At 43.5% G+C, this 26,054-nt stretch overlaps 2 protein-coding genes across 6 annotated transcripts; both read left to right on the top strand.

The window, feature by feature from the left end:
• The first annotated feature begins 2,798 nt into the window (after window positions 1-2,798).
• On the top strand, window positions 2,799-10,052 carry LOC135429494 (large proline-rich protein BAG6). 5 transcript variants are annotated; one of them, XM_064683812.1, is made up of 10 exons: window positions 2,800-3,383; window positions 3,494-3,611; window positions 3,682-3,902; window positions 3,963-5,547; window positions 5,962-6,549; window positions 7,956-8,936; window positions 8,997-9,124; window positions 9,182-9,424; window positions 9,485-9,833; window positions 9,905-10,052. In XM_064683812.1, the coding sequence occupies exons 1-9, from the start codon at window positions 3,318-3,320 to the stop codon at window positions 9,824-9,826; spliced, it is 4,272 nt and encodes a 1,423-aa protein (XP_064539882.1). In that variant the 5' UTR covers window positions 2,800-3,317; the 3' UTR covers window positions 9,827-9,833; window positions 9,905-10,052. The 5 variants fall into 5 exon arrangements, with proteins under 5 accessions (XP_064539883.1, XP_064539882.1, XP_064539881.1 ...); XM_064683813.1 differs by lacking the exon at window positions 9,905-10,052 and having other exon boundaries at window positions 2,799-3,383; window positions 9,185-9,424; window positions 9,485-9,903; XM_064683811.1 differs by lacking the exon at window positions 9,905-10,052 and having other exon boundaries at window positions 9,485-9,903.
• Window positions 10,053-13,384: 3,332 nt separating this feature from the next.
• Window positions 13,385-25,900, top strand: ltl (larval translucida). Its single transcript, XM_064683817.1, has 4 exons — window positions 13,385-14,170; window positions 21,444-22,452; window positions 22,518-22,716; window positions 24,156-25,900. Exons 1-4 carry the CDS (start codon window positions 13,878-13,880, stop codon window positions 25,148-25,150), a joined length of 2,496 nt encoding a protein of 831 aa, XP_064539887.1. The 5' UTR covers window positions 13,385-13,877; the 3' UTR covers window positions 25,151-25,900.
• The last annotated feature ends 154 nt before the right edge of the window (window positions 25,901-26,054 follow it).

Genomic DNA, 26,054 nt, shown 5'->3' with positions numbered 1-26,054 from the left:
TTACGTCGCTTAAGTGAATTTGCTGTGAATTCGTCTTCGTCTGCCATTTTCTTCGCCTGGTCACACTCAGTCATGTGTGTGTGCGTGCGTGTGCGTGTGTGTGTGCAAGTGCTTACATTTGAACGGTTTCCTTGGCTAAGCGCCTTACTCAATGCCCGAGCACAATTTGAACTTCAATTAGCTGCATTGGCCGGGCTAATAAACGTGCCACTTAACCTCACTCTCCCGATCTCGCCCACTCTCTCAAGCGCTCACACTGCAGCGCTCTCTCACTCTCTCTTTTGCTCTCTCTATCGTATACAATTACAAATGACGCGCCAGCGCCAGGCCGAAAGTCAATTAACGGGACTCGCATAAAAGCTCCACGCGCCTCGTCTGCTAATTGGAATTGAAACATAAATTAAAAGTCAAAGACGAAAACGAAAACGAAGACGAAATTGTGGGAAGGCTGAATGCAACTAAAACTTTACGACTTCTCTGCGCGCACACATGTGCGACTCTATGTGTGTGTGTGTGTGTGTTGGTCAACAACTGTGCCATTTTTACGTAGTGGCGTAATGTGCAGCAATTACGTTAGTTGCCATTGTTTCTATTGTTGTTGTTGTTGTTGCTGTTGCGGGCGCATTGACAGCTTAGATTAAGTGTTGACTATAAATTTTGTGGTTCGGCTTTTAGTTCTCGCCCAAGTTGGCGATATTTATGAGGCCAATGCAATTGCCACTTGCAACTGGAAATTATTTACCAGCAATTACAAGTATGAGCCGTAAAGCATATTGCAGCCAACCAACTAGCCAACCACACACATGCACACATACACATGCACACACACGCACACGAACACTTATAATTTAGCCTTGCAAAGGGCCTTCATCTTAACCCTTATGTGAACCTTGTGTCTTTATTTAACACCATTTAACATCTAACTTTGGTTTTGCTCACTTTGCTCAATCACGTTGATTGATCCGTTGCAATTCTCAACAAGTTAATTATACAATACAAAAACTTGTTTAAGAAAAAAACTTTCCCAGCAGAAAAAGCCGTTCACTTAGGGGTTAATGCCGCTTTTGGTTTCCCGGGTGTTATATTGCCAATCAGCTGCCCTCTGTCTTGGCCCTAGACACAAGCCAACCCCTGCGCCAGCCCTATTTGCCACTCCCCCCGCCCCCCGCCCATTGCCCATGGCTTTGGCTGTGTGTGTTATGGCACAAAAGGGAGTTGGCTTCAATTTTCTTTATATTATAGCTTGATTTAATTTGACGTGAGACTTTGGAGCTGCACTTCCCATTTCTTGACCGCCACGTGAAATGAGAAAATGCCAGAAAAGCGTCCGGGGCAAATCGAAAAAGTTGAAAAAGTTGGCCAAGCAATGATTACAACTTACATTCAATGTGTTGAAATTCAAATTTCGTAATGAAAATATTAACAATAACAAACGTAAAAGTCATTTGCCAGCTGCCAGACGCACGACAACAACAACAACAACAATAATATCCATTTGGAGGGTGGCTGCCTGATCTCCCGATTGATATAATTTCATTAAGTCCCCCAAAAAAACCAACTGCCAAGCAATTATTGCTGTTATTCATATTTCTTTTTTTTTTTGCTCCGTGACATTCTCAGGGAAATGTCAGCGAAGGCGTCACGCCCACACTTGGCGCCATTTGCAACACTGGCAGGACCAAGTTTTTCGGAAAGGGAACTGTGTAGAAAAAAACACGAAAATATATTCATAACAAATAGAAAAAAAAAAGAAAAGATAATGAAAATGAAAATGCATAAACAGAGTTGGGGAAGGCGGCTGTTGGGCAAAAGGGGGGAGGGGGGAGGCTGTTTAGAGGGCGTGGCGTAAAGTGTCGAAAAACTCATTAAAACTTTTTTACAGCCCATTTAAAAGCAATTTGTAAATTGCAAGGCGTTAAGTAAAGTGTACAAATTATTAAATTTTCCCCTGATTAAAGGTACAAAAATAATAATATTTATTTATTCTACAAAAGAATTATACAAATATTAAAGTGTTATTACTTAAGCATTTAATCTTTATACAGGCGCACACAATTTATCCGCCTTTAACAAAAGCCGCAACCAAAAATATTCGGCAATCATTTCGAGAACCCGTAGAACTCACAATCGCCGACATTAAATCACATTTCCGCACATTTCTTGGGGTATAAGAAAAATTGTGTTAGCCGCAGCTCAACTCCCTTTGCCGCTGCGGCTCTGCCACTTAAATATTCAAAGCAAAAAGTTGTTCTACACCTTTTGCTTTGCCTGGTTTATTTCTTATTATTCATACGGCGGCTTTTTTTCTTGTGTGTGTGTGTGTGCAGCGCCCAAAAAAAATTCCCACAGGATGCAACTCAAAGCCGGCGACGCAAAGGGGCCAGGGCGGGTTACCTTTGGCCCGCGGGTGGGTTAATATATGCGGTGAGCACGTCAAGTGTTTTTATGGACGTGCAAGTAAACATTTTACTTGTGCCCATGCGAAGTAAATGAATAATGCACGCGAATGCGCTGGTTGTGCTTTCAAATACGCGCCAAGTGGCAGCATGCTAGGGCTGCAGCACAACGACAGGCCTGCCAGATGATTGGAAACTTTCTAGTTGCTCTGAATATATTTTCAAATATTCGCGCCAAGTGTCAGCATAACAGGGCTGCTGTGCAATGAAAGCCTTGCCAGATTATTATTTAAACGAGCAAACGATAGTTGGCAGCAAGTCGATGTATTGTTTGCTGTGCAACATTTTTGTAGTGTGCCCGTATTGTTTTTACTTTTTAATACCAACTTTGTAAATTTCAAACAAATTGTATACAGTATATTTGATAAAAGCAGAAGTTAAGAATTCTCAGTCGCAGCCGCTAGCTATTTTTGTGTAATTGTTTGTCAAAATTAACCTGATATATATTTCGAATTAGTTGCTTGGAAATCGCCTGGCATACGGTGCAATTGCGACAAAGCGGCTTTGACGATTCGCAATCGCAACAAAAATATAAAAATAAAATAAAACAAGTAGAAAAAAGAAAACGCACACTTGGCTACACCGGATTGGAAAACACAGCGCAAAAAGAGAGTGAGAGTGAGAGCAAAAGCGAATCCGAATCCGAATGCGAATGCGATTCGATTGGCAGAAACGACACAACGATAGCCATCGCACATCGGCACGGCACCGATTTTCTTCTTCCACCCGCGCCGTTCCCGTTGGCAGCCAGCAGCTAGCCAGCCGTCTGTTTTAAGTTTTTGCAGTCAAAAGAAACTAATTTAACAGCATTTACGCCGCAATTGACACAACGGGCTAATTACGATACAGACGGCCGAAAAAATGTTAATAAACCTAAAGGTGAAAACTTTAGATGCTCGCACACACGACTTCAGCATCGACAATGAGGTAAGTGTGTGCATGTGTGAGTGTGTGTGTGTGTGGGGTACTTTTTTTTTTTTGAGGTTGTGGTATGACCAGAAGCTTCCAAACCCGCTTTTCTTTGGCCATTTTTGCAGTTAACCATACGCCAGTTCAAGGACCAGATTGCGGAGAAGACGAACATCGCCGCGGAGAACCAGCGCATCATCTACCAGGGTCGCGTGCTGGCGGATGACAAGCAGGTCAAGGAATACGGTGAGTCATGACCAGATGGTCTGCACACACAGCTTTCGTCACACTCAATACCTCTTCCACCCTCTGCCAGATGTCGACGGCAAGGTGCTGCACGTCGCCGAGCGTCCGCCGTTCTCGCAGCGCGGCGCCAACGCCACCAACAACGATGAGCCGATGCGCGGCTTTCGCGGCATGCCCGGCCGCCCAACGCCGCGCAACTTGCGCAATGCACCATACTTCCGGGCACTCGACGGCATGCTGGTGGGCACCATGGCCATACCAGTTAACAACGGCCCCTTGACCGCCGCCGGGGTAAGTCGCAGCCCTCATTCCCTAGTTTCCTTGTCTTATCTCTTTTGCAATCCCTTGCAGACCCGGACACCACCGAATCGCTTTCCGAACTCGTCGTCCTTTTGCATTAATCGCATTACCGTTGCCCAGCACATGATCGACTGTGCCAACAATATAGCCGCCTATCTGGAGAATCCGGAGATCGGTCTAAACAATCAGCCGTTGGATATACTGCAACGCGGTCACTGGACCATGGAGTCCACTGTGGTTGAGGTCGGCGTCTCCTCGACGGACATGCCGCGCAACAATAACATCATCGACATGGTACAGGATGCTGTCACCGCGGCACTCTCGCGCAACACGCCCGGCCGCAACTACACCGTGGTGCAGCTGCCCACGGTCTACACCAACGAGGAGGGCGAGCAGCAGCAGCAGCGCTCGACCCAGGCCAGCGGCAGCAGCGAAGGCACCGCCGCTGTGGCCGGCAGCGATACCAGCGGAGAGGAGACCACAGCCGCTGCTGCGGTCATCATTGAGGATGTGATCGAGACGGACGACGAGGCTGCTGAGGGTGGCGCCACGCCGCCAGGCGAGGACGAGCGTTCCAACTCGCCACAAGCAACTGATGGAGCAGCAGCAGGATCAGCAGCAGCAGCTGCAGGAGCTGCCGAGGACAATGCAACCAATGCAGCGGCGGCGGCGGCTGGGATTGGTCCGCGACGCCGGACCCGTCCCCAGGTGCTGGCGAGTGTCTTCCAGCGCTATCGCAGCGTGGAGACGCGCTTGTCGCCCTTCCTGGATCGCTACTATGATATACTGCAGCTGGATCCCAACTTCGCGGAGCAGGACACGGCTAGTCGCGAGAATGCCCAACGCATCTACGATCGCGTCTCGGAAGCCCTGCACTATCTGTCCCATGCACAGCACGCCATCTCGGATCTGATGCTGGACCTCTCGCAGCCCGGCCCGCGCGTGCTCACCTGCCGGCCCATACTCGTGGAGCAGAGCGGCTACATACGCTCCAATAACATATTCACGCCCAATCTGGTGGCCACGCCGCTGGCCGAGCTCATCGCCCAGGTGCCGCCGACGGCTGTGCCGCAACAAGGTGCTGGCGCCGGCGCCGCTTCGACTGCGGCCACAGCTGCAGTTGCCACACAGCAGCCGGAGCAGCTGAGCATGGAACAACAGCTAGAACTGGACACATATGCACGTGCCGTCCGAGCGGGCGTTCCAGTGCCACCTGCTGCCGTCGTGGCCGGCAATGCAGCAGCAGCAGCAGCCACCGCTCCGGATCAGCCGCAGAACCCGCCAAACGAACAGCAGCGAATGGATGAGCTCTATGCACGCGCCATGGCCACCGACTTTGCTAGGCAAAGGGAGGAGTTTGGAAGAGGAGAATCTCCGGTCCGTCCTGCCACCGGCTTTGCTAGGCAAAGGGAGGAGTTTGGAAGAGTAGAAACTGATCCGGAACCTAATGCTAGCGATGACTCAATGGCAGCTGGCGTTGCCGAGGCAGATGCTGCAGCTGCTGTCGTCTCTGGACTCTTGACGCGCAACAACGACAATGTCGAAGATCCCGTGGATGAGCCCATGGTGGCACCAACAAATGCCGCCGCAGTCGCTGGCGTCCTGCCGCAGCCGCGTCCAGAAATGGGCGAAATGGGTGAGTGGCCAATTATGAATAGATGCAAAAGCAACTGCACAGATTACACAAAAAGAAAACCTCCCTTAACTAATCCCCTGTCGATTTTCTCCAGATGAGCACGAGCAGTATTTAGCTGAGGGCGATGCAGCAGCCAGGCCAAGGTTTCGCCTGTATATGCCCGTGCCAATGCCACCGCCCAGTAGGTTCCATCTCCCCTTTCTGTTTGATTTCTAATCCTGCTTCCATTTCCCGCAACTGCATCTAACTGAAAATAATTATCGAGCGCATTCCTAAAGCTCTAATTTGTTGTGTTCCTCTTGTTGTTGCTCTACTAAATGCCTCCTGGAGCACCTATTGACCTCCTTGCTGCGCAGTTAGCTTTTGTTTTAATTGAATTCCATTTTCTAACTCCTTCGCTTCGCTCGCTTGCAGATCCGCACGTGCAGATGGCTCGCTTGATACAGGCCGTGGTGAACAGCGCCACAAACGATTCGGATCTGCGTCTGGAGTTCAATGTGCCCAACGTGATGTCCATCAATTTGCCGGTGCATGTGATGACCGCTGCTGTGCATCCACAGGGACGCCCAGCAGCTGCCACCGACAGCACTGGAACTGGCGATGCGAATGCAGCAACAGCTGCCGGTGCAACATCAGCTGCTGCAGCTGCTGCTGCTGCTGGCGGAGCTGCGGCTGGGGGAGCGGCTGCTGCTGGAGGCGCCGCATCCACATCGAGCGGCACACGCAGCGGCGAGCAGCGCGCAAATACATTGCCCACAACGGCCACGCAGACACGCTCGACGTCCCGGCCGCAGATACAGATTGGCGGCAACAACAACTGGGCCGGACGCATTGCGCCCACGCACACAGCCTTCGATCGCTTCTTGCCGTGCAACAGCCATCATATTCGCGAGCCCGAAACGCTGATCCAGCACAACAACAACAATAACATCAACAACAGCAACAACATCAACACGAACAGCAATCGAAGATCGGCCAATGCAGCAGCCGGCAATGCAGCGGGTGAGTCTTATGCCCTAGCCTAGAACCTATTTCGCTTAGTCATAGTACGAATAAGAATGTAACTATATATATATATATATATATATAGAGAGAGAGAGCAGTAGTTATGTCTCGGGCACTGCACGGCTTCGCCTCGCCACGTTGTTTGCTTTCCTCCTCATCCTAACATCATTCACCAGAGATGTAAACCGGGTTTTTATTGGACCCAGACAAACAAAGAAAACAAGTCCAAAACAAAGCGATTAGCAACACATTTCATTAGAACCAACGACACCTGATCTTCATTTTTCAACTCCTCAGTATTAAATCAATAAATATAATATAAACATAATAAAATACAGTGGACGGTCGACAGTTAGAACTTCTAGAAAGAAAGAAAAAGTGCAGAAATTCAACTAATCATCAGTTTTAAACGATTCTGAATATAAAATTGTTGTGTGTATCAAATTACCCGGCTACTCCCGGGCAAAGTATTTATCGATAATCAGTTTTTCTTTCATTTTATCAAATATCGATTAATTGCGTAATCATATATTTTACTATTCTAAAATGAATATGAGGAAAAATCTGTAAAAAAAAAAAGATTAACAAACAAAAAACTTATTTCAATAGTTTTCCCCCTAATTTTCATCCCTGTTGGCAAAAATTTCGAATTCATATATTTTAATATTTGAACTTAAAGAAACATCTTTTAAAAAGATTTAACAAACAATAAACTTAGTTCAATAGTTTTCCACTTATTTTTCACCCTTTTTGACGAAATTCCTGAAAACTACTGTGAAAAATTAAGTTTCTCCCGCAATTGCGGCTTGTACTGTGCGTCAATCAATGTTTCAGTCAGTCAATCAGCCAATCAGGACAACCAGCTTTATATATACACAAATTTGTATTCTGGAAGCGAAGTTCTCTTTCTCTTTAAATATTTTAAATCATTGAGGAAACAAATAATTCATCATTGAATATAAAGTCCTAAAGAAGGGATCGGATGGAAGCTAAGAACAGAATATTCGTTAATCAATTAGCTAATCAATATATTAGTCCATCAACATCAGCAGCCGACTCTTTATAGCCATAAGGATAATGTCCGTGCCCACACAAACTAGTCTCACAGTCTTAAAGATATCTTGATGGAACATAGCCAAGATACGTCTGATAGCCTTTTCTCAAACTTTTAAAAAGATATTGAAATGCAGATGGAAACCCGAAAATGTAAATATGAATGATTCAGTGGAGCTTTGGCCACTTCAACGAACCCAAAAGTAACCGAGTAGCACACACATACACACACTCACAGTCACAAACACAGTCACCATGACACTCACCCACACACAGCTAGGATTCATAGGAGTTCGCGCGCCGGTTTGCATCTCTGACATCTAATTTGCATTCTATCCGTGTCATCATAGTCATCGCTAGTCGCTTGCCGCCGCGTAGCCAGAGCGGCACGAGCCTCTCGCGTCCATTGTCGTCGCGTCGGCGTGCCGCTATCAGCCGTGAGAACCGAAGCGGAAGCGTGCCGGGAATGGCAACCGTTGCTAATGCTGGTGGTGGTGGAGGAGGTGGCGGTGGTGGTGGTGGTGGCGGCGGCGGTGGTGGGAGCAGCGGTGCAGCTGTGAACAGCAATGCGAGCTACACGCTCAATCGCCGTGCTCTCCCGCCGAACGTACGGCCCATGCAAAGAACCATATCCAGACTTATATCCGCTATGTTTGACAATTTTTTGGTAACTAATATGAGAAATCATGCGCAAACAGCTTTGGCCGGCAATGGGGCCGCCAGCAACAACGCCGCCGGCAACACTGCGGGAGCCAATCCCAGCGTATCCTTATCCGCAGCAGCAGCTGTGGAGGCCGCCATCGCAGGCGCTGGCCTGGCAGCCAGCACACCGATAGCCGGCAACAGCGTGACCAGCATCGGCCCAGTCACATCAGCCGTGCCAGCAGCAGCGGGAGCAGGTGGCGCTGGAGGAGCAGGAGCAGCTGTGGTGGTCAGGGATCAGTCTAGCGATTTGCGTGCCCAGCTGCGCAGCTTTCTGAATCACAGCGTCTTCGAGGGTGCGCCCATTAACGAGGAGACGATGCCCTCGGCCATTGGCCGCGCCCTGGACTGGTTCGGCGACAGCTTGCTCTATTTGCCGCAATACGAGCGGCCGGAATACAATTCGCGCGACTCGGTGTGCAACACGCTGCGCCAGAGCCTGCGCCTGGTCATCGAGCTGTGCTACAGATCCAACAGCTGCGGCAGCCACTTCGAGCAGCAGCTCAAACAGATCTGCGAGCAGTTCCGCAAGCGCCTGTACAGTGTGCTCTTCCTGTGCCTCGGCAGCGTCAATGCGGAGCTCTATTGGCGCCAGCTGATGCGCCTGCTCTGCGTGCCACTGCGCTCAAGTGAGTGAGCTCTTTGGAAGCTGTTTAAACACCCAACTAATTGTGCCTGATCCTCTACAGATTTCCGCAACGAAGCCTTGCAGTTTCTATGCATCTACATTGATCCGACAATACCGGCGCACACGGACACCGCCGATGCCCAACAGTTCCTGGTGCTGCGCGACTCACAGTCGTCGCTGCCCTTAGATGTAAGTCGGAGGGGGAGGGGAAGTGTTGGGGGGTTGAGTCTTACTCGCGACTAATAGCAGCCTTTTGTGGCGCCGCCACCGCTTGCATTTCATCCACAGCCGCTGCAGCAGCAGCAGTCGCCGTCGGCAAGGCAATCGCTCGATAGCGACATTGAAATGGCCGAGGTGGCCAGCAGCAGCAGCGCCACAGAACTGGAGCCACCATTGCCCGCCGTGACAGTCGGCTCCGAGCCCTGGCACAACAATTTTCCCAATGACTGGCTGCCTGTGATAACGCGGGATCTGCAGACCCAGGCGGAGGTGAGTGGCGCAGCCCATTGACATGCGATTCGCTTAATCAATCCTCTCCTGGCATTGCAGCAAAACCGGCCACAGCCACCGTACTCCGATGCCTACATATCGGGCATGTCTGCCAAGCGCCGCAAGATCATCCAGTCGGAAAAGCCGCCAAATGTTGAGTGTCTGATCGCCAGCGGAGTGCAGCGTGCCTTACAGAGCACCGGTCTGAGCGGACCGAACGGACCCGGCGTCAATACGGCTGTCAATCCGGATGTTGTGATCAATGCCATTGCACATGACGCTGTGGTTCAGGCATCCTACACAGAGGCCGTGCGCAACAATGCCAGGGAACGCCTTAAACAGGACATCGATTACAAGCCGGGCAAATATCCGCAGATCGCCAAGTTCACTGAACAGAAGTAGTTGGCGGGTAGGCGGGCGATTAGTGCTTAGTGCTTTATTGTAAATGTTACTTTAACTAAAATATTGTATTTAATTTAGTTAATTGGATAAGTTCTGTTTAAAAGCGGCTCGATTGCAGCCTGACCAATAGGCGGTCCACGAAGTCACATGAAGTGCTCGGGAAGCGGATGCTGCTTCAATATATATATATATATATGTATATATATACATATATAATATATTACTATATATTACACATACACATACATAATTAACTGCAAAACTTTGCGAAATTGAAGGTCGAAACAATTTTAGGACAACTCTGCATTAAAGAAGAAAGCTAAATAAAACTACATAATTAAATTAAGCCACAAACTAAGTTAATTAACGAACAGCTCAGCTCTTTTGGCTATTTTTATTAGCCGTAAACAGTTAAACAGTTTCAAGCTGATTTAGCTACTTTTGGCATCTTAATGACTAGCAAACCTTTTTTTATTGCCAATTTGTATCCAATAAGCTAACATAGCTATTTTTAGCCATTTTTTTTTGTAAAGATAGTTGGCAACACTGCTCCCATATCTAGCTGTATGGCAATTGGCTCAATTGATCGATGGCGTCCCCGTGTCGGATGACGCAGTGGGCCACACTGGCCAGCAGACAAAGCCGTGACGACAAACAAATTCCAGCCAAATATTTTAGCCGCAATTAACGCGGCCAGGCCCCATTGACGTGCACGGATTGGCCAGATACGGGGCTTTGCCACATGATCATTTCCGTTGTTGATCTCTGGAATTTGCAGCATCTTGCTCGAGTGGCTAAACGAGGAATGCGCCGTAAATTGTCCATTCATATTACAACAACTATCACAAAAATATATCAAAAATTCATGCCACATGACTTGATAATGCTACGGCATCTGGCCATAACGGCACAACTTGACGTTTCCATTGAATTTTAAATAAAAAAAAAAAAGGAACACGAAAAATTTGTCACATAAAAATGTTGAAATAATTTATGTGGCAGGCACAAAAATATGAATAAGTAATAATTAATATTTGTTGTTGATTTTGTTGGCTCTTTAAATATTTTCGTCTTTAATACTTAGGCATGATTGAAATTTAAAAATAGCCCATCTACGCAATCGTTGTGTATTTTTAATACGAATACGATTAATCGATTATACATATACATATATATATACATCTAGTTGTCGCAAGGGGGCGTGTAACGGTCACACTAAAAATAACCGTGCGTCGCCTGTCCATATTTGCCCCTACGCCGGTGTGCGTGTGTGTGTGTCATCAAGCCGAGACCGAGATCGAGTCCGAGTGGCACTCTTGCAACAAGCCACAAGAAAATTGCCACTTGCCGGCAGCCAATGATTAATTGCAACAGCAACAGCAGCAGAAGAGAGAGCGGTGGGCAAGGGCGGCGCAGGGGTGGGCAGCCTGGCTGCCTGCCTGCGTTGGCACGCGCATTGCAGCCGTAGGAATTTGGTGAGGAATTCGCGGCGACAGACGGCATTTTTTAAGGGGGCTTTGGTTAATTATGTATGCGCTGTGCCCAGCAATGGCAACGGCCAGAACTTCAAAATAAATTAAGGCTGCGGACTTTGATGCATGGTGCATGCTGCTGCTGCAGCCTGCCTCTTGCTTCTCTCGTTTTAATGTGGCGCCTGGCGAACTGCAATGAGGTGGCGCCAGTTGCCACAGTAGCTGACAGTGGGCAATTATTGTTGATTTATTTACGAGCAAGTTGAAATTTTTCGGCTGCCATTGCAGCTGCAATTAAATACCAAATTAAATACTAAGCTCGGCTTATCGATAATCGATATTCAGCTCAAAATGGCAAACTATGCACCGTTAATGCAGTTTTGCATATGTTTAGAAAATAGTCAAAACCTTGCATGCTTTTAAAATACCCTGGAATTGGTGGGCAAGTTTAACGTAAGAGATATGTTGAAAGTTAACTAATAATTGAAATCTAAAGGCTATGCGTTTTATCTATCACGCTGTCCGCAACTATAAGCATTCCCTATTTATTTAAGCTCAGCTTATAAATTTAAATTGATATGGTCAAAGGCTATTATAAATTCGATATAACTCTAAAAGTTAATTTAATTTAATTTAAAAAGAAAAATAATCACTGTTTAGATTGATTTTCCAGTTGAGGTAGACGAGAGCAACTGCCATTTTATGCAAGCATATACATCTATGCAGGGTATTTAATTGGTCTGCCAAATGTGCAGAATCTTTACGCGTGATTATCATCGATGAGGCGGCACAGCAGCAACAACAACAACAAGAACAACGGGAACAACAAATCATAACAAGCCGGCTCATTCAGTTGACGTGCTTGAAGCACTTCAAGCTTGTGTTTGTGTGTGTGTTTTTTTGTGCAGTTGGAACGTCATAATTGAAAACATTACTCAAAGATGCGAAAGATAAAGATACTGCGTAAACATATGTATGTAGATACGAATGGAACAGAGTGCGTAGCGCTGATTTTTAAAACGCATGTGGCAGCCGTTAGCATGTGTGCGTGCGTGTGCGTGCGTGTGCGTGCGTGTGCGTGCACAGGACAATTTAACAGCAGTGCGTAAGAGTAGAAGCCAACAACAACAGCAACAACAACAAGAACAACAGCAACAGATGTAAACACATGATGATGATAATGATGCCCCATACATAGATATACGAGTAGGCGCACCAATGCATGGCCTGTTGCCTAGGTTCCTGAGAAATCAACGCAGCAGCTCGCACAACTCAACTTACAACATGCACATGTGGCTGCAACACCCAACGGCAGCAACAACAACAACAACCGCTCAAAGGGGGCAACTAAAACACGCACCAAACAGACAGCGGCGCCGGCGCCGACTTGAGATTGAGATTGACGCCTGGCGCCGCACACAGGAACACATCTAATTGAGTGTTGGCGCTGGTCAATTACATAGGTAACAGCAGCAGCAGCAGCAGCAGCAGCAGCAACATTTTGTGGCAATACCAAAAGAAAGGCAAAGCAAAGCAAAGAAAGAGCCAACTTTTGCATTAAAAAACGCGCTCAAAGTTCTACAGCAGCAGCAGCAGCGAAGTTGTCGTCAGCAGCAGCAGCAGCAGCAAATAACAGCAACAGCAGCAGCAGCTGGCGTCGACGTCGACGTCGCTGTCGCTGTCGCCGCTGCCGACGCAGCCAGCATACGGATCCTCAGCGTTTTCATTATTTTTCCCAGTCGCAAACGGACCGTGTTGGGCTAAAGACGTGAACATCGGGTCTAGAAATCGCTAGTGCTAAAGAGAAGCAACAAAAATCAAAAACAAATACAATTAATAAACGAATATAATATACCACATACAATAAATAATACTATATAGAAATCGACTCCACACTTTACACTCACAATCTCGCTCAAAACTCGCGGTTTTTTCAAAAAAAAAAAAAAAACAAAAATAATTAAAATAAAAAATAAAATAATATTGAAAAAAAAAATAACACAACAACAACAACAATACGGTGCGTGCATGTGTGTGTGTTAAATTGTTTTTTTTTGTTTTGTTCTTAGAAGATTAAGAGGTCACCCAAACGATTGAGCGAGCGCGAGGCGAGAGTGCAGTCCCCACAAAAAAAATATACAAAAAAAAAACAACATATTCATCACACATCTGTACAATCTGAACAGTGTGCGGGTTTTTTAAAGCGCGTTTTTGAGTGAAATCCGATGCCGCCTACAGCCTGAAAAGTGATTGAAATTTCAAAAGAATCTCGCAGTCAAAAATCAAGCGAGCCAGCGTGAGAGGGAGAGGGAGAGAGAGAGAGAGAAGGAGTGGGAAAAAAACCACATACATAAGCATGGAAACTCCCGCACATATGTTCGCAACGCGCTGACAGTTTTCCCACGCACACGGAAAAACTAAATAACCAAAACATTTTTCCGACCGCCTGCTGCTGCAAGTTGGTCCAGCCCAAAAGTCCTGTCAGCCCTATCGAATCGAAAGGAAAATTCTAATAATATTGAAATTGAAATTGTGCAAAGTTCTTTGAGTACGGTTCGTTTTTCCGAGCAACCAACAAAATGACTTCCCTGGTGTACGCCGTATTTCATATTGCAACGCTGCAATGCTCGGTACGGCCGGAGATATCGCCGTGCACCTGCGAAACGGGCAAGGCCTTCAATCACGTGGAGCTCTCCTGCGAGAAGCTGGAGTCCTTCAATGCGGTCGTCGATAGCCTGGCCAATAAGCTGAATCCCGACGTGAGCATCGATCTGAAGATAACCCATTCGCAACTGGACGATCTGGAGATGAGATCATTTCGGGATATGAACTTTAATCTGTATAAGCTGCGCATGCAATGGAACGGACTCAGGTAAGTTCCGTTCGATTACTCCGATTCTTTTCCTATAGAGATGCCCCCTTTTTTCGCCCCCCCCCCCCCCCCTCAACCCAATTATCGGCTAGATTTCAAGGCCAGGCCTTTCCCCATATCTGGGCGTACAGAATTTTCCGCTCGCTGTCTATCAATTTAGGTTCCTTAAACCCAATCAAAAAAGAAAACAACTCGAAAATAAGAACAACAACAAAATACGAGTACAATGTACTTAAATACAATAAATACAAATTTAAAGAAAATGCGCTTCACGTGTTGACAGCCAATTTCTTTGGCATATATGGATACTAAAACAATTAGCAAACTGGACTTAAATTGGGTCTCAATTGAGAGCTGGGCTCTGGGCGCGCGCGCGCGCAGGCGTCTAATTATGACCTGGCCTGAAAGTAAATGATTTAATTTTTCAATTAGGCAAGTGCCCGGCCTCTGGGATCCATGCCGCATGCAATTGAGACGAATTACAACTAGTTTTGTGGCATTGCGACACGCGTCTACCAAAGTTTCCTAAAGTTTCCAAGTTCTCGCAGATTAGAAGATCTAGACGAAGCCAAACACAAACATTTCGCTTCGTGCTTCGATTATTATTTTTTTGTTTTTTTTTCTGTCTTCGTTTGATTTTATTTTATTGATAATTGAAATAGCCAGTGGACAGTGTCTTATCAATTTTCTATAAAAATACGTAGGCTCCCGTTCTCTCTCTTCGACAGTCGCTCATTCATTCTCACTCATACATAGCTGAGCTAATGGGTATATATAGTAATTCCCCAGAGACATCCGACGTATACTTAATGCGTATGCAAAAACTGATAATTGCAATTTTTATTCGATTCGGGCTTGGAGCGAGCGCGACTTGCACGTTTTCTCCGTTGGCTGCGACTCTGAATGAATTTCAATTTAATGCACACACTCGCACACACTCGCATTAAAAATAGCAAATATAAATAAATATTGACACACAATGAAAGAATATTTATATACATATGTGCACATTTAATATGCAGGCCTATTTCATAAGCGGGGTTCATTGATATTTGACTTTTGTCTCTTAATCAGCCGCAAAATCAAAAACAATAAATACAATAAAATATCTACAACAACAGCAACAACAACAACAACAATGACAGCAATAAACATTCAAAACAATTATTGCCAGATATGTGCAAAGAAATTTCTCAAAAATTATTTAACTGCCAGTTAACTGGCACCGGGTTATACAATTTCGCCTGACAACCGCTTTATCAGCGGGCCGCATCCATTTGTCAAACGTCAGCCAACAGTTGCAATTTGAAAACAGAAAATGGAAAATGATTTAATTACTAGAACCTAATCGAATCAGTGCTATATATGCCTACATACATATTAGGTACACTCAAAGAAATTATGCCGTGCTGCAAAAATAATTCAGCTTATGATCTAAAAAGATTTTTCTTAAATTTCTAGCACGTTTTCGTTAGCATGATTTTCTACATTATTTTTTTTTATTATTAATATGGTTGATTTTAAATTTATTTAATTTCTTTCTAGCAAAAACTTACTTGTTTTAAGCGTGAATAATTTATTGCAATAATATTTATTATACTTAAAATAAGCTTAAAAGGTATTTGATCAAATTTCCTAATACCAACATATATCAGAGCTTGTATAATCATTTATATTTGTTTATTTTTGACAACTCACTTATTCGTTTTTTTGAGTGTAGCGCATATGCAACGCCAATTCGGTTCGATTCGATTGCCCGCGGCGCGAGCGCGTGCTGCCGCTGTCTCTGCCGCTGCCGCTGCCGCTGCCCAGTGAAAACTTTTTACATTGATGTCAATTTAATATAATTGACCTATTGCCTTAATATCGCGCTCTGACCAAATCATGCCACAGGCCAGGCCACTTCAGCGAGTCAGCCAGGAAAATAAACGCTCTGCTGCAAGTGAGTGTGTGTGCCTGTGTGTGTGTGTGTGTGTGTGTACTGAGTGTGTGTGTGTGTGTGATATGCTTATGAGTCCGTATCAACAGCGCGTAGCCTTTCCAAACTGTCTGCGATTCGCGTGATCAAACATTATTCCCCAGAATTTTAGAAAGATTGTACTTCCTATTCTTATTGATACTAGAATTATTATAAATATATATTTTACTTAAATTTATAATGTAGGATAAACAAGTTACTATCCATCAGCCCATCTTTGTTAACAGTTAACCAATTCATTTTGTACAACGAACAACTTCAATTTTAATCAAATCAAATATACATATAACTTGCGAATTGCTGCTGGATTTGAACTGGCGACCTGCTGCTTATTAGTCAGACATCACGCAGTCTCAAAACGCAACGCTTGAAAAGCTCACTTTGAATTAGTTTTTGATGTTTTTCAAGCAAGCTGTTCAATATTCAATTTCATTCACAAATTTCAGCAATTTTCTATTGCTATATGACCTATGCTTAATGCTTTGACTAAGTCAGTCAGTAAAATTCTTTAATATATATGAATAGATTTTTTACATTATTTTTTTTATTAATACTCGACAAAACAAGTGTCAACCTTAGTATTAAATACAACAGAATATAATATAATCAAAACATTTTTGATTATGGGACTTTATGAAGCTTTGTCCATTTGACAAAGTCAAAATATTGCCCAAAATATTGGCCGACTCAAGGCCAAATTATGTATAAAAAAAATTAAAGAAAATTGTTGGCTTTAATTATAAATGTTATCTGACATTAAAAATAAATAATAACGATATATTTTAAAATAACAGCTTATCAATATTTAAAAGCAGGTAAAACTCTTCAGTTGTAAAACTTAAGATATATTTAGTTCAAGAATTTATTTTATTTTAAATATTTTTCTAATCCTGGCATTTAGATCCTGTGGATCTGACTTCTCTTTCAATAAATCCTCTTCTACCAGCATAAGCAGAAGAATTTATAGATTCCAATTCAAGTTTACGAAATCCACAAAATTAGCTGCCCTAAGCGCATTTTAGACTTTTACCTATCGGCTAAAAAAAACCGAATGGCAGCGTATTTGTGGTCTTTCGTGTGTGTGAGAGTTGTATTTTTATATGCAAGTATGTGAATTGGCTGTGATAAGAGCAGCTGTTTTAACGATTCGACGAGCTCGTCATAAGTTTATGACTGGCGCCAACTTTATAATGTGATTTTAATGATCATTTTTACGATCGCCGACTGATCACAATGCGACTTGAATTCTCAAAAATGTTTCCATTTTTGTCAACAATATTTTTTATTTGTTCTGGGGTTTTCTAACGGAATAGATAGAAATAGTTAAGCGTGCTCTTAAGTCGGGTCCAGAGACTGCAAATTGGATGGGATGTGTGGATTGTGCGATTGATGCATTGATTACTTTTGTTTTGTTTTCTCAGGCTGATAAGCCGCGAGCCATGCGACATGGCAATGTCTTGATGTGTAGAGAGCTCATCAAATTGCATATATATATATATATATATATATATATGTGTGTGTGTGTCTGATTATACAGTTGAGGAGTAGTTCAATGAGTGCAGCCCTGACAAAAGTGCGAAAAGTGTTGAGTACGATAGCTACATAATTTATTATGGAATATTCCAAGTACAAACCGGCCAAGTGATAACAACTACAACCAACTACTTCAGTCGAGTGTATATAATATATATATATATATATACTTATGAATATGCTGCGCAATGTTTTGCTTTAAGAAAGTAAACAATCAACAAGAAAGTTTACCCTAACTTGGTTCTTTATTTTCGTTAATGTTTTCTTCTCATTTAGCTGAAAAAGTGAAAAAAAAATTGAGACCTAATGAATACTTAGAAATGGAATGTTCCGTTGTTTCTGTTATTGTTATTTGTAATTGTTATTGTTATTATTGTTTTTTTTTGTTTGGTCTCCCTGGGGTCAGCTCAGTTTGTGAAAAATGAGCGGGAAGGAGACAGCGACAGCGAGAGCAAAAGAGAGAGAGAGAGCGAGCGCGAGAGAGACCTAATTGAATTTTATTATTACGTTCAATCAATGATCAAGAGGCCAAGTTAGGTCGTGTGACAATTATATGACTGACGTTAAGGAATTGTCCGTATGTATATCACATCACATATATATATATATATCGTTTATATATATATAGCTCCATGTGTATCTCGTTTGATACGCGCTCAAGTTCAACGCGCGCTCTGCATCCACTCATTATAGATACAATATACTCGGTATCTATTGCAGCCGGCTGGGTATATCGTACATGCATCATCCTTGCAATCGTTGAGTCTGTTTTTCCTCATTACATAATCAACGCTTGACAAGCAACTCGCTCCGCGCCGCGGGCAATCAATCAAGATCAAGTGTCTCGGAACGCTCAGGCGCTTCTATAAATAGATGACTGCCAATCAGTGCAGGAGGCTATTGGAGGCTGCTGCCAATAACGGCGCCAAGGATGTCCACTGGATGCCAATGGGCAATTTGCACGCCATCATCCCAGCCAGCCAGCCGGCCAGCAGCGGCACCAGCAGCCAGTTCCCAGCCCAGTTCCCATCATGAATAATGCGACCATTTGGCGCCCCGACGGCGACAACTTAATAGCCGCTTGCAGCCATCGATAAAGATATACAAACACGAATAGAATTAGAGGGGCACGGGGAGAGATACAGGTACAGAAAACGATTCAGATACAGATACCGAATCACTTACAGAATCCTATTCACTTACAGATATAGATTCAGATACGGATACAGGTGCAGATTCCGATACAGATACATATCTAGATACAGGTTCAGACATAGGTAAATACAAGAGATACATATACAGATACATATACAGAATGTGATACAGATATAGGTACAGAAACGGATACAGATACAGATACAGATACAGATACAGATACAGATACAGATACAGATACAGATACAGATACAGATACATATACAGATACAGATACAGATACAGATACAGATACAGATACAGATACAGATACAGATACAGATACAGATACAGATACAGATACAGATACAGATACAGATACAGATACAGATACAGATACAGATACAGATACAGATACAGATACAGATACAGATACAGATACAGATACAGATACAGATACAGATACAGATACAGATACAGATACAGATACAGATACAGATACAGATACAGATACAGATACAGATACAGATACAGATACAGATACAGATACAGATACAGATACAGATACAGATACAGATACAGATACAGATACAGATACAGATACAGATACAGATACAGATACAGATACAGATACAGATACAGATACAGATACAGATACAGATACAGATACAGATACAGATACAGATACAGATACAGATACAGATACAGATACAGATACAGATACAGATACAGATACAGATACAGATACAATACAGATACAGATACAGATACAGATACAGATACAGATACAGATACAGATACAGATACAGATACAGATACAGATACAGATACAGATACAGATACAGATACAGATACAGATACAGATACAGATACAGATACAGATACAGATACAGATACAGATACAGATACAGATACAGATACAGATACAGATACAGATACAGATACAGATACAGATACAGATACAGATACAGATACAGATACAGATACAGATACAGATACAGATACAGATACAGATACAGATACAGATACAGATACAGATACAGATACAGATACAGATACAGATACAGATACAGATACAGATACAGATACAGATACAGATACAGATACAGATACAGATACAGATACAGATACAGATACAGATACAGATACAGATACAGATACAGATACAGATACAGATACAGATACAGATACAGATACAGATACAGATACAGATACAGATACAGATACAGATACAGATACAGATACAGATACAGATACAGATACAGATACAGATACAGATACAGATACAGATACAGATACAGATACAGATACAGATACAGATACAGATACAGATACAGATACAGATACAGATACAGATACAGATACAGATACAGATACAGATACAGATACAGATACAGATACAGATACAGATACAGATACAGATCAGTACAGATACAGATACAGATACAGATACAGATACAGATACAGATACAGATACAGATACAGATACAGATACAGATACAGATACAGATACAGATACAGATACAGATACAGATACAGATACAGATGCATTTACAGATTCATTTACAGATACATTTACAGGCATATCAGGAAAAAGGTTTATATAATGATACCTTTATTTTCTTTCCTCAAAATAGAGAAAGTGAAAATATTGAATTCCTGTTACACATACTTAAAAAAGCTTTGAGTTTCCAAAAACTTTTTAAGAACAGTAAATCAATACAATTAATTTCGTTTAAAGCTCAAACTCCAACAAAAGCTCCACAATTTTGTTTATTGGAAATCACTTAAATGTATTTTTTTAAAGTGACCTAAATTTTTAAAAATTTTATTTATACAATTAATGAATCTTAAGCTCCAAAGCTTTGCAAAAGCTTTATTAAATGTGTTGTTTATAAGCTGGTTGTTGTATCACTAAAATTGTTGCAATTACTTAAAGCTTACAGTTCTGTGTAAGTAAAGCATTTGCAATTAAAGTAATTTTAGTTTATTTATCTTAAAGCTCTCAAATCTCTGCAAAACCTCTCCAATGTGTTGTTACTAAGTTGTCTGTTTTATCGCCGTAATAGTGGTTACAACTTACAGCTTAAAGCTCTGTGGAAGTAAAGGAATTGTGAATAAAGTAACACACACTTCATTTTTCTTAAAGCTCTTAAAGCTCTGCAAAAGCTCTCCAATGTGTTTTTATAAGTAGTCTGTTTTATCGCTAAAATAGTGGTAACAACTTAAAGCTCTGTGGAAGTTAAAAGAATTTTAAGTAAAGTAAACACAGTTGAGTTCCCTTAAAGCTCAAAGCTCTGCCAAAGCTCTAATGTATTGTTAAACCCAGTATATTTTTTTAAAATCGCATCCTCATGCATAATTTCCGCTTTCAGCCAGTGTCATTGGTACTTGCGAGCCAAAAAGTATGCAATAGAAAATTTGAAGATTAGATTTGAAGAGATTTTTCCCTAACTCAATGCTGATAAAGTATGAAGTATGAAATCTAAAAGTTCAATTCCATCCCACTCGAATCTAGTTACAGCCACTTATAGATGATGTCTTTTTGTTATTTCCGAATCTAATTTTTGGTAATGGCATTTAATTATTCTATTTTCTGTTATTATTTATTTTTGATGCTATTTTTAGATCGCTGCCAGAGCTGCCATTTCGCGGGTTATCGAATGTCACCTACTTAAGCGTCGGCGACAACGAACTCGACGAGATTCCGAAGCACGTCTTGAATCACATGCCGCTGCTCCAGACCGTGGACATCGGCCGTTGTAACATACGAGCCGTGCAGCAGGACGATCTGAAGGGCATCCAAATGGTAACGAATCTGATCTTGCCCAGCAATAATATAACCCGGCTGGATCGTGGCGCCTTTCCGCTCAGCCTGCTCATCTTGCATTTGGGCCGGAATCAAATCGAATCGCTGAACGGATCGCTCCACGAACTGACCAAGCTGCAGTCGCTCTTCATCAATGCGAACAACATCAGCGATCTGGACGGAGAGCTGCCGGATAACAGCAAGCTGCGTCTGCTGATGGCGCACAACAATCGGCTGGAACGGCTGCCCCTCAACATGGCCAGCATGAACGACCTGGAGACGATACATCTGCACTTCAATCGGCTGAGATCGTTCGATCGCGTGCTGAGGAATGCGCAGTATCTGAACGAACTGTTTGCGTATAATAATGAGCTGGAGTTTCTGGCGCAGGATGACTTTCAGGCGTGTCGCCAGATGGAGACCCTCAATCTGGCCTGCAATCATATACGCTCGCTGAACTCCTCGCTGCATCCCATGACCAAGCTGAAGATTGGCAACTTTTCGTTCAACGACATTGACGAGTTCTCCATGGAGGAGCTGCACGGCCTGCGCTCCCTCAAGATACTCGATCTCTCCCACAATCGCATTAAACGCCTTCTGCCCGGCCACAAGCACATGCCGGAGCTGCCGCTGATCGATCTGCGTCTCGATCACAATCAGATTGTTACCCTCGACTCGGCGTTGGCCGGTTTGAGCAATCTGCGCATACTCAGCCTGCCGGAGAATCGCATCGAGTACATTATGCCGGGCGACCTGAACGGCATGAATCGCCTAGAGATTCTCGACTTGACTAGCAATCAACTGGTGGAACTGAAGCAGCTGGAAACGGTAGGTCAAAACTCTGAACTTCCTTTTGAATTTAGCCACAACCAACGTTTCGTTTATTTTCGCAGACTCTGCTGCCCAACTTGAAGATCCTGAAGGTGGCCTACAACAATATCAGCAAGCTGGAGCACGACTTTTATGGGCTGCCCGTGCTCTGCCAGGTCAACTTGACCAACAATCAAATCTCGACCATCTCCAGCGAACTCGTCACCAACACGCGCTGCAAGAATCACAATGTGCCCGGCAAACTGGAGATACATCTCGATGGTGAGTACCCCAAATACACTGAGAGAAAACCAAGGTACAAACTTTTGTGTACTTTATTAGTTATGCAAAAATCAAGATAAAAGCTTGCGATTTAAGTATAAAACGTAGGTTATTTAAGATTAATTCTAAATGGTCTTATTCTCAATCTAAATAAGTCCTATATCCTTATAAGTCTGAAATGATTTAATCAAGTAAAAAATGCATTTTACTTGCAATTATATTTTATATTAATTCAATTTTTTAAAAACATGTTCGAGGAAAAACAACAATAGTTCAAGTTTATTCGTACTAAACCAAATTGTACTTAAAATAAGCATTTTATACTTCAATTTAGTTAAGCTACATTTTCAAATCGGGGTTTTTATGATTTTGGTACTAAATTCTAGAATTTTTCCTAAGTGTATTTAAAAAAATTGCAGTAGGAAATTTCGAAAGAATCCACAGTTTTTTAAACCAAACAAAAATTGTCAACATAAATTTTATGCCTTCTACTCATAGAAAATGTTTAGGAAAAAGAGTAAAAAAACAGTATTAAGGTATTCAGATATCATCTTCAATACCAGTTTGTATATATATACATATTCCTGATCAGGTAGATGAGCTGAGTCAATGTGGCCATGTCTGTCTGTCCCAGCCGTGTGGTTGGCGGATACTGGAATACCTCCACAGTATGTCCACGACTTGTTTTACTAGGCGACTAAGAGAAACATTTTACTGTTACTCCAAATCCGTGTTCAAATTCGATTAAATAGGCCAGCCAATTCCCTTAGTCGGTACCACGAGATGAGCACTTCTCAAAAACTGCCCATTGAGGTAGGCCCCATTGTGGGAGTATCGTGTGTGGAATTCGCTTGACTATGTAGTAGTTCCTGCCTTTATCTATTGGGCTTATGTATGATGGATGAAATGCCAAATGAGGAACAAGCCACTTTAAACAAAGGTATCGAGGCACGTATATATAGGATATACAGGATATATCAATATAAGACCCTATAAGAGCTGAAGTCCTGAATTTGGAATATTATTATTATGATTATAAGAAGCATAGATCTGGTTCCATACTATCATCAGGAACGTAAATAGAGCTGACTACTGAGGCCTTTGGCTAAGAGAATGCCTGGTTCTGGCCCATGCGCTGGATTCGAACCGGGATTCTTCTTAATATGTTGCCCAAATGAGAGTCGTTTGGTGAAATAATCCACCGAGAACTGCTTGAATTAAATATAATTCATTTCCATAGGCAGAATGCGTATATCTTTTCTTATTTACACGCCCGTGTTCGTAACATCGATAAATATCGAGTTTGTAAAAAGGTTTCTTGGGCATATCTCGGGAACTAAAAGAGCGAGGGACACCAAGTTAGAAACGTAATTAATAATATTTGTATAATTATTATATTTAATTTATAAATTATATCGTGTTGTACTATTTTCGCTCAGACAATCCCATCATGTGTGATGTGCGCCTGAACGAGCTGTGTCGTTTGATGGCCGCGCAGGATGCGCGCATCCGCGGCCGCTCGCAGTGCTTCGAGAACGACCAGGAGGTGTGCACGGTGCTGCCAATGCTGTACAATTTCGATCTGCCGCTGCTGGTGACCAACCTGAAGATCGGCGATGCCGAGGACGCCAAGCCGCTGGTCCAGATGCTGGTGCCCTCGCCCATCCTGATCAAGAACAACGATGAGCTGCTGCCGCCGTTAATTGCGACGCTGGGCCAGCCGCTGATCAATCCGGTCATAATAGCTGCCCAGCCGCCGCCGCCGCTGCTGCTGGCCACCCCGACGCCGCCGGTGCCGGTGCCGGTGCTGCACTTGGAGCTGGACAACACCACGACAAGCACATCAACAACAACGACGACGACAACGAATCCGCCCGTAATCAGTCCGGCGACAACGCCTGCGCCCATAGGTCAGCCACTGGCAACGCCGGAAATGGTGACCACCACAGCGCCGACCACGACCACGACGAGCACAACGACGCCGCAACCAAACGATACGCTGCCCGTCGTCCTGGACATAGAGGAGCCCAATCTGAAGGCATCCGTTAAGCCGGGACACATGAATGCCACAGGCGGCGATTTGCCCGGCACACTGGACCAGTTGGAGGAGCATAAGCAGAAGCAGAAGCAGAAGCAGTTGGAGCAGGCGCAGGAGCAGCTGCAGCCGCCGCTGATGCCGGCTGTCGTTTCCGAGCAGCACGAGCAGCGCGTCGCCGATACGGTGGCCAAAACAGAGTATGAGACAGTCGAGTATATACCGAATGTGCTGCTGGCGACGACGACGCCGCCGCCGACGAGCAAATCGAATCTGCTCGAGGAGCTCGCCGATTCGCAGTCCAATTCGGTGCACGAGGAGTATCCGTCGGTTCTGCTCGGCGACTCGGAGCATGCGGCACAGAATCTCCAAATACCCGAGGAGCCGCCGGAGGAGTGAGCGGAGCGGAGAGTGTGCCAAAAAAACAAAAACAAAAAAAAAATGAAAAAAAAAACAGAAAAAAAGCACGCACAACAATTATTTAAATGAAATAGGCGCTGGCAGGCGTGGGCGTAGGGTGTGGGGGCGTGGCATGCATCGAGCAGCGTAACGAACAATTTGGATTGTATGTTTTAAGTTAATTTAGTTTCTATGATTTTCGATTTAAGCGTTTCGAGCGTTTCCGTTTTCAAAAGTAGCAAAACAGAACGAAAAACGAAAACGAAAGAAAAATCGGAAAATTCGTTTGCAATTTACGTGGACCCAAGGACAGATCGACGAACGGCGACCGGGGACAGGCTTAAGTTTTAAGTTGATTGCTGGGCGGGTGTGGGGGGAATAGTGAGGGGGCGCGGGGGCAGCTTGTCTGGCCAGTAAGTGAAAGCGAATATAAATATTTAATAACTGTATACACCATATGTACGTTGAAAAGTTTACAAGTAGGTACTTAGAATTAAACAAAAAAAGAAAAAGCGAAAACAACAAAAAAAAATATATATAAACAGAAAACAAACATCGAGTTAATGTTAAAGAACGAGCAAAACACAGACACACATACACTCACACAAACGTAGCAACGCACATACACACGAAAGAAAAATATATATTGTTATCAGTTGGTTAACAAATGAATTTAGTTTGTAGCACGTAATTATATAAACAAAAAAATGAAAATGGTATTCTAAATAAAGTCGTAAATAAACAGAATAACATCGGTTCGAAATTCCAATATAGCTTATGTTTATTTACTAAAGGCTGATTCATATTTCAAATCTTACCGCCTTCAAATCGAATCGAAATAAAAGTAGTGTTAAAAATGCACAGAGTAAAGTAAATCGACTTATTGATGTTATCGTTATAGCAG

The sequence above is a fragment of the Drosophila montana genome, unplaced genomic scaffold (assembly GCF_035044405.1).
Source record: "Drosophila montana isolate Dmon_TW-CO22-7 unplaced genomic scaffold, ASM3504440v1 contig_2667_1, whole genome shotgun sequence".
NCBI classification, from domain to species: Eukaryota; Metazoa; Arthropoda; class Insecta; order Diptera; family Drosophilidae; genus Drosophila; species Drosophila montana.
The sequence above is the reverse complement of the archived record's forward strand: the minus strand, read 5'-3'. Positions and strand labels throughout refer to the sequence as shown.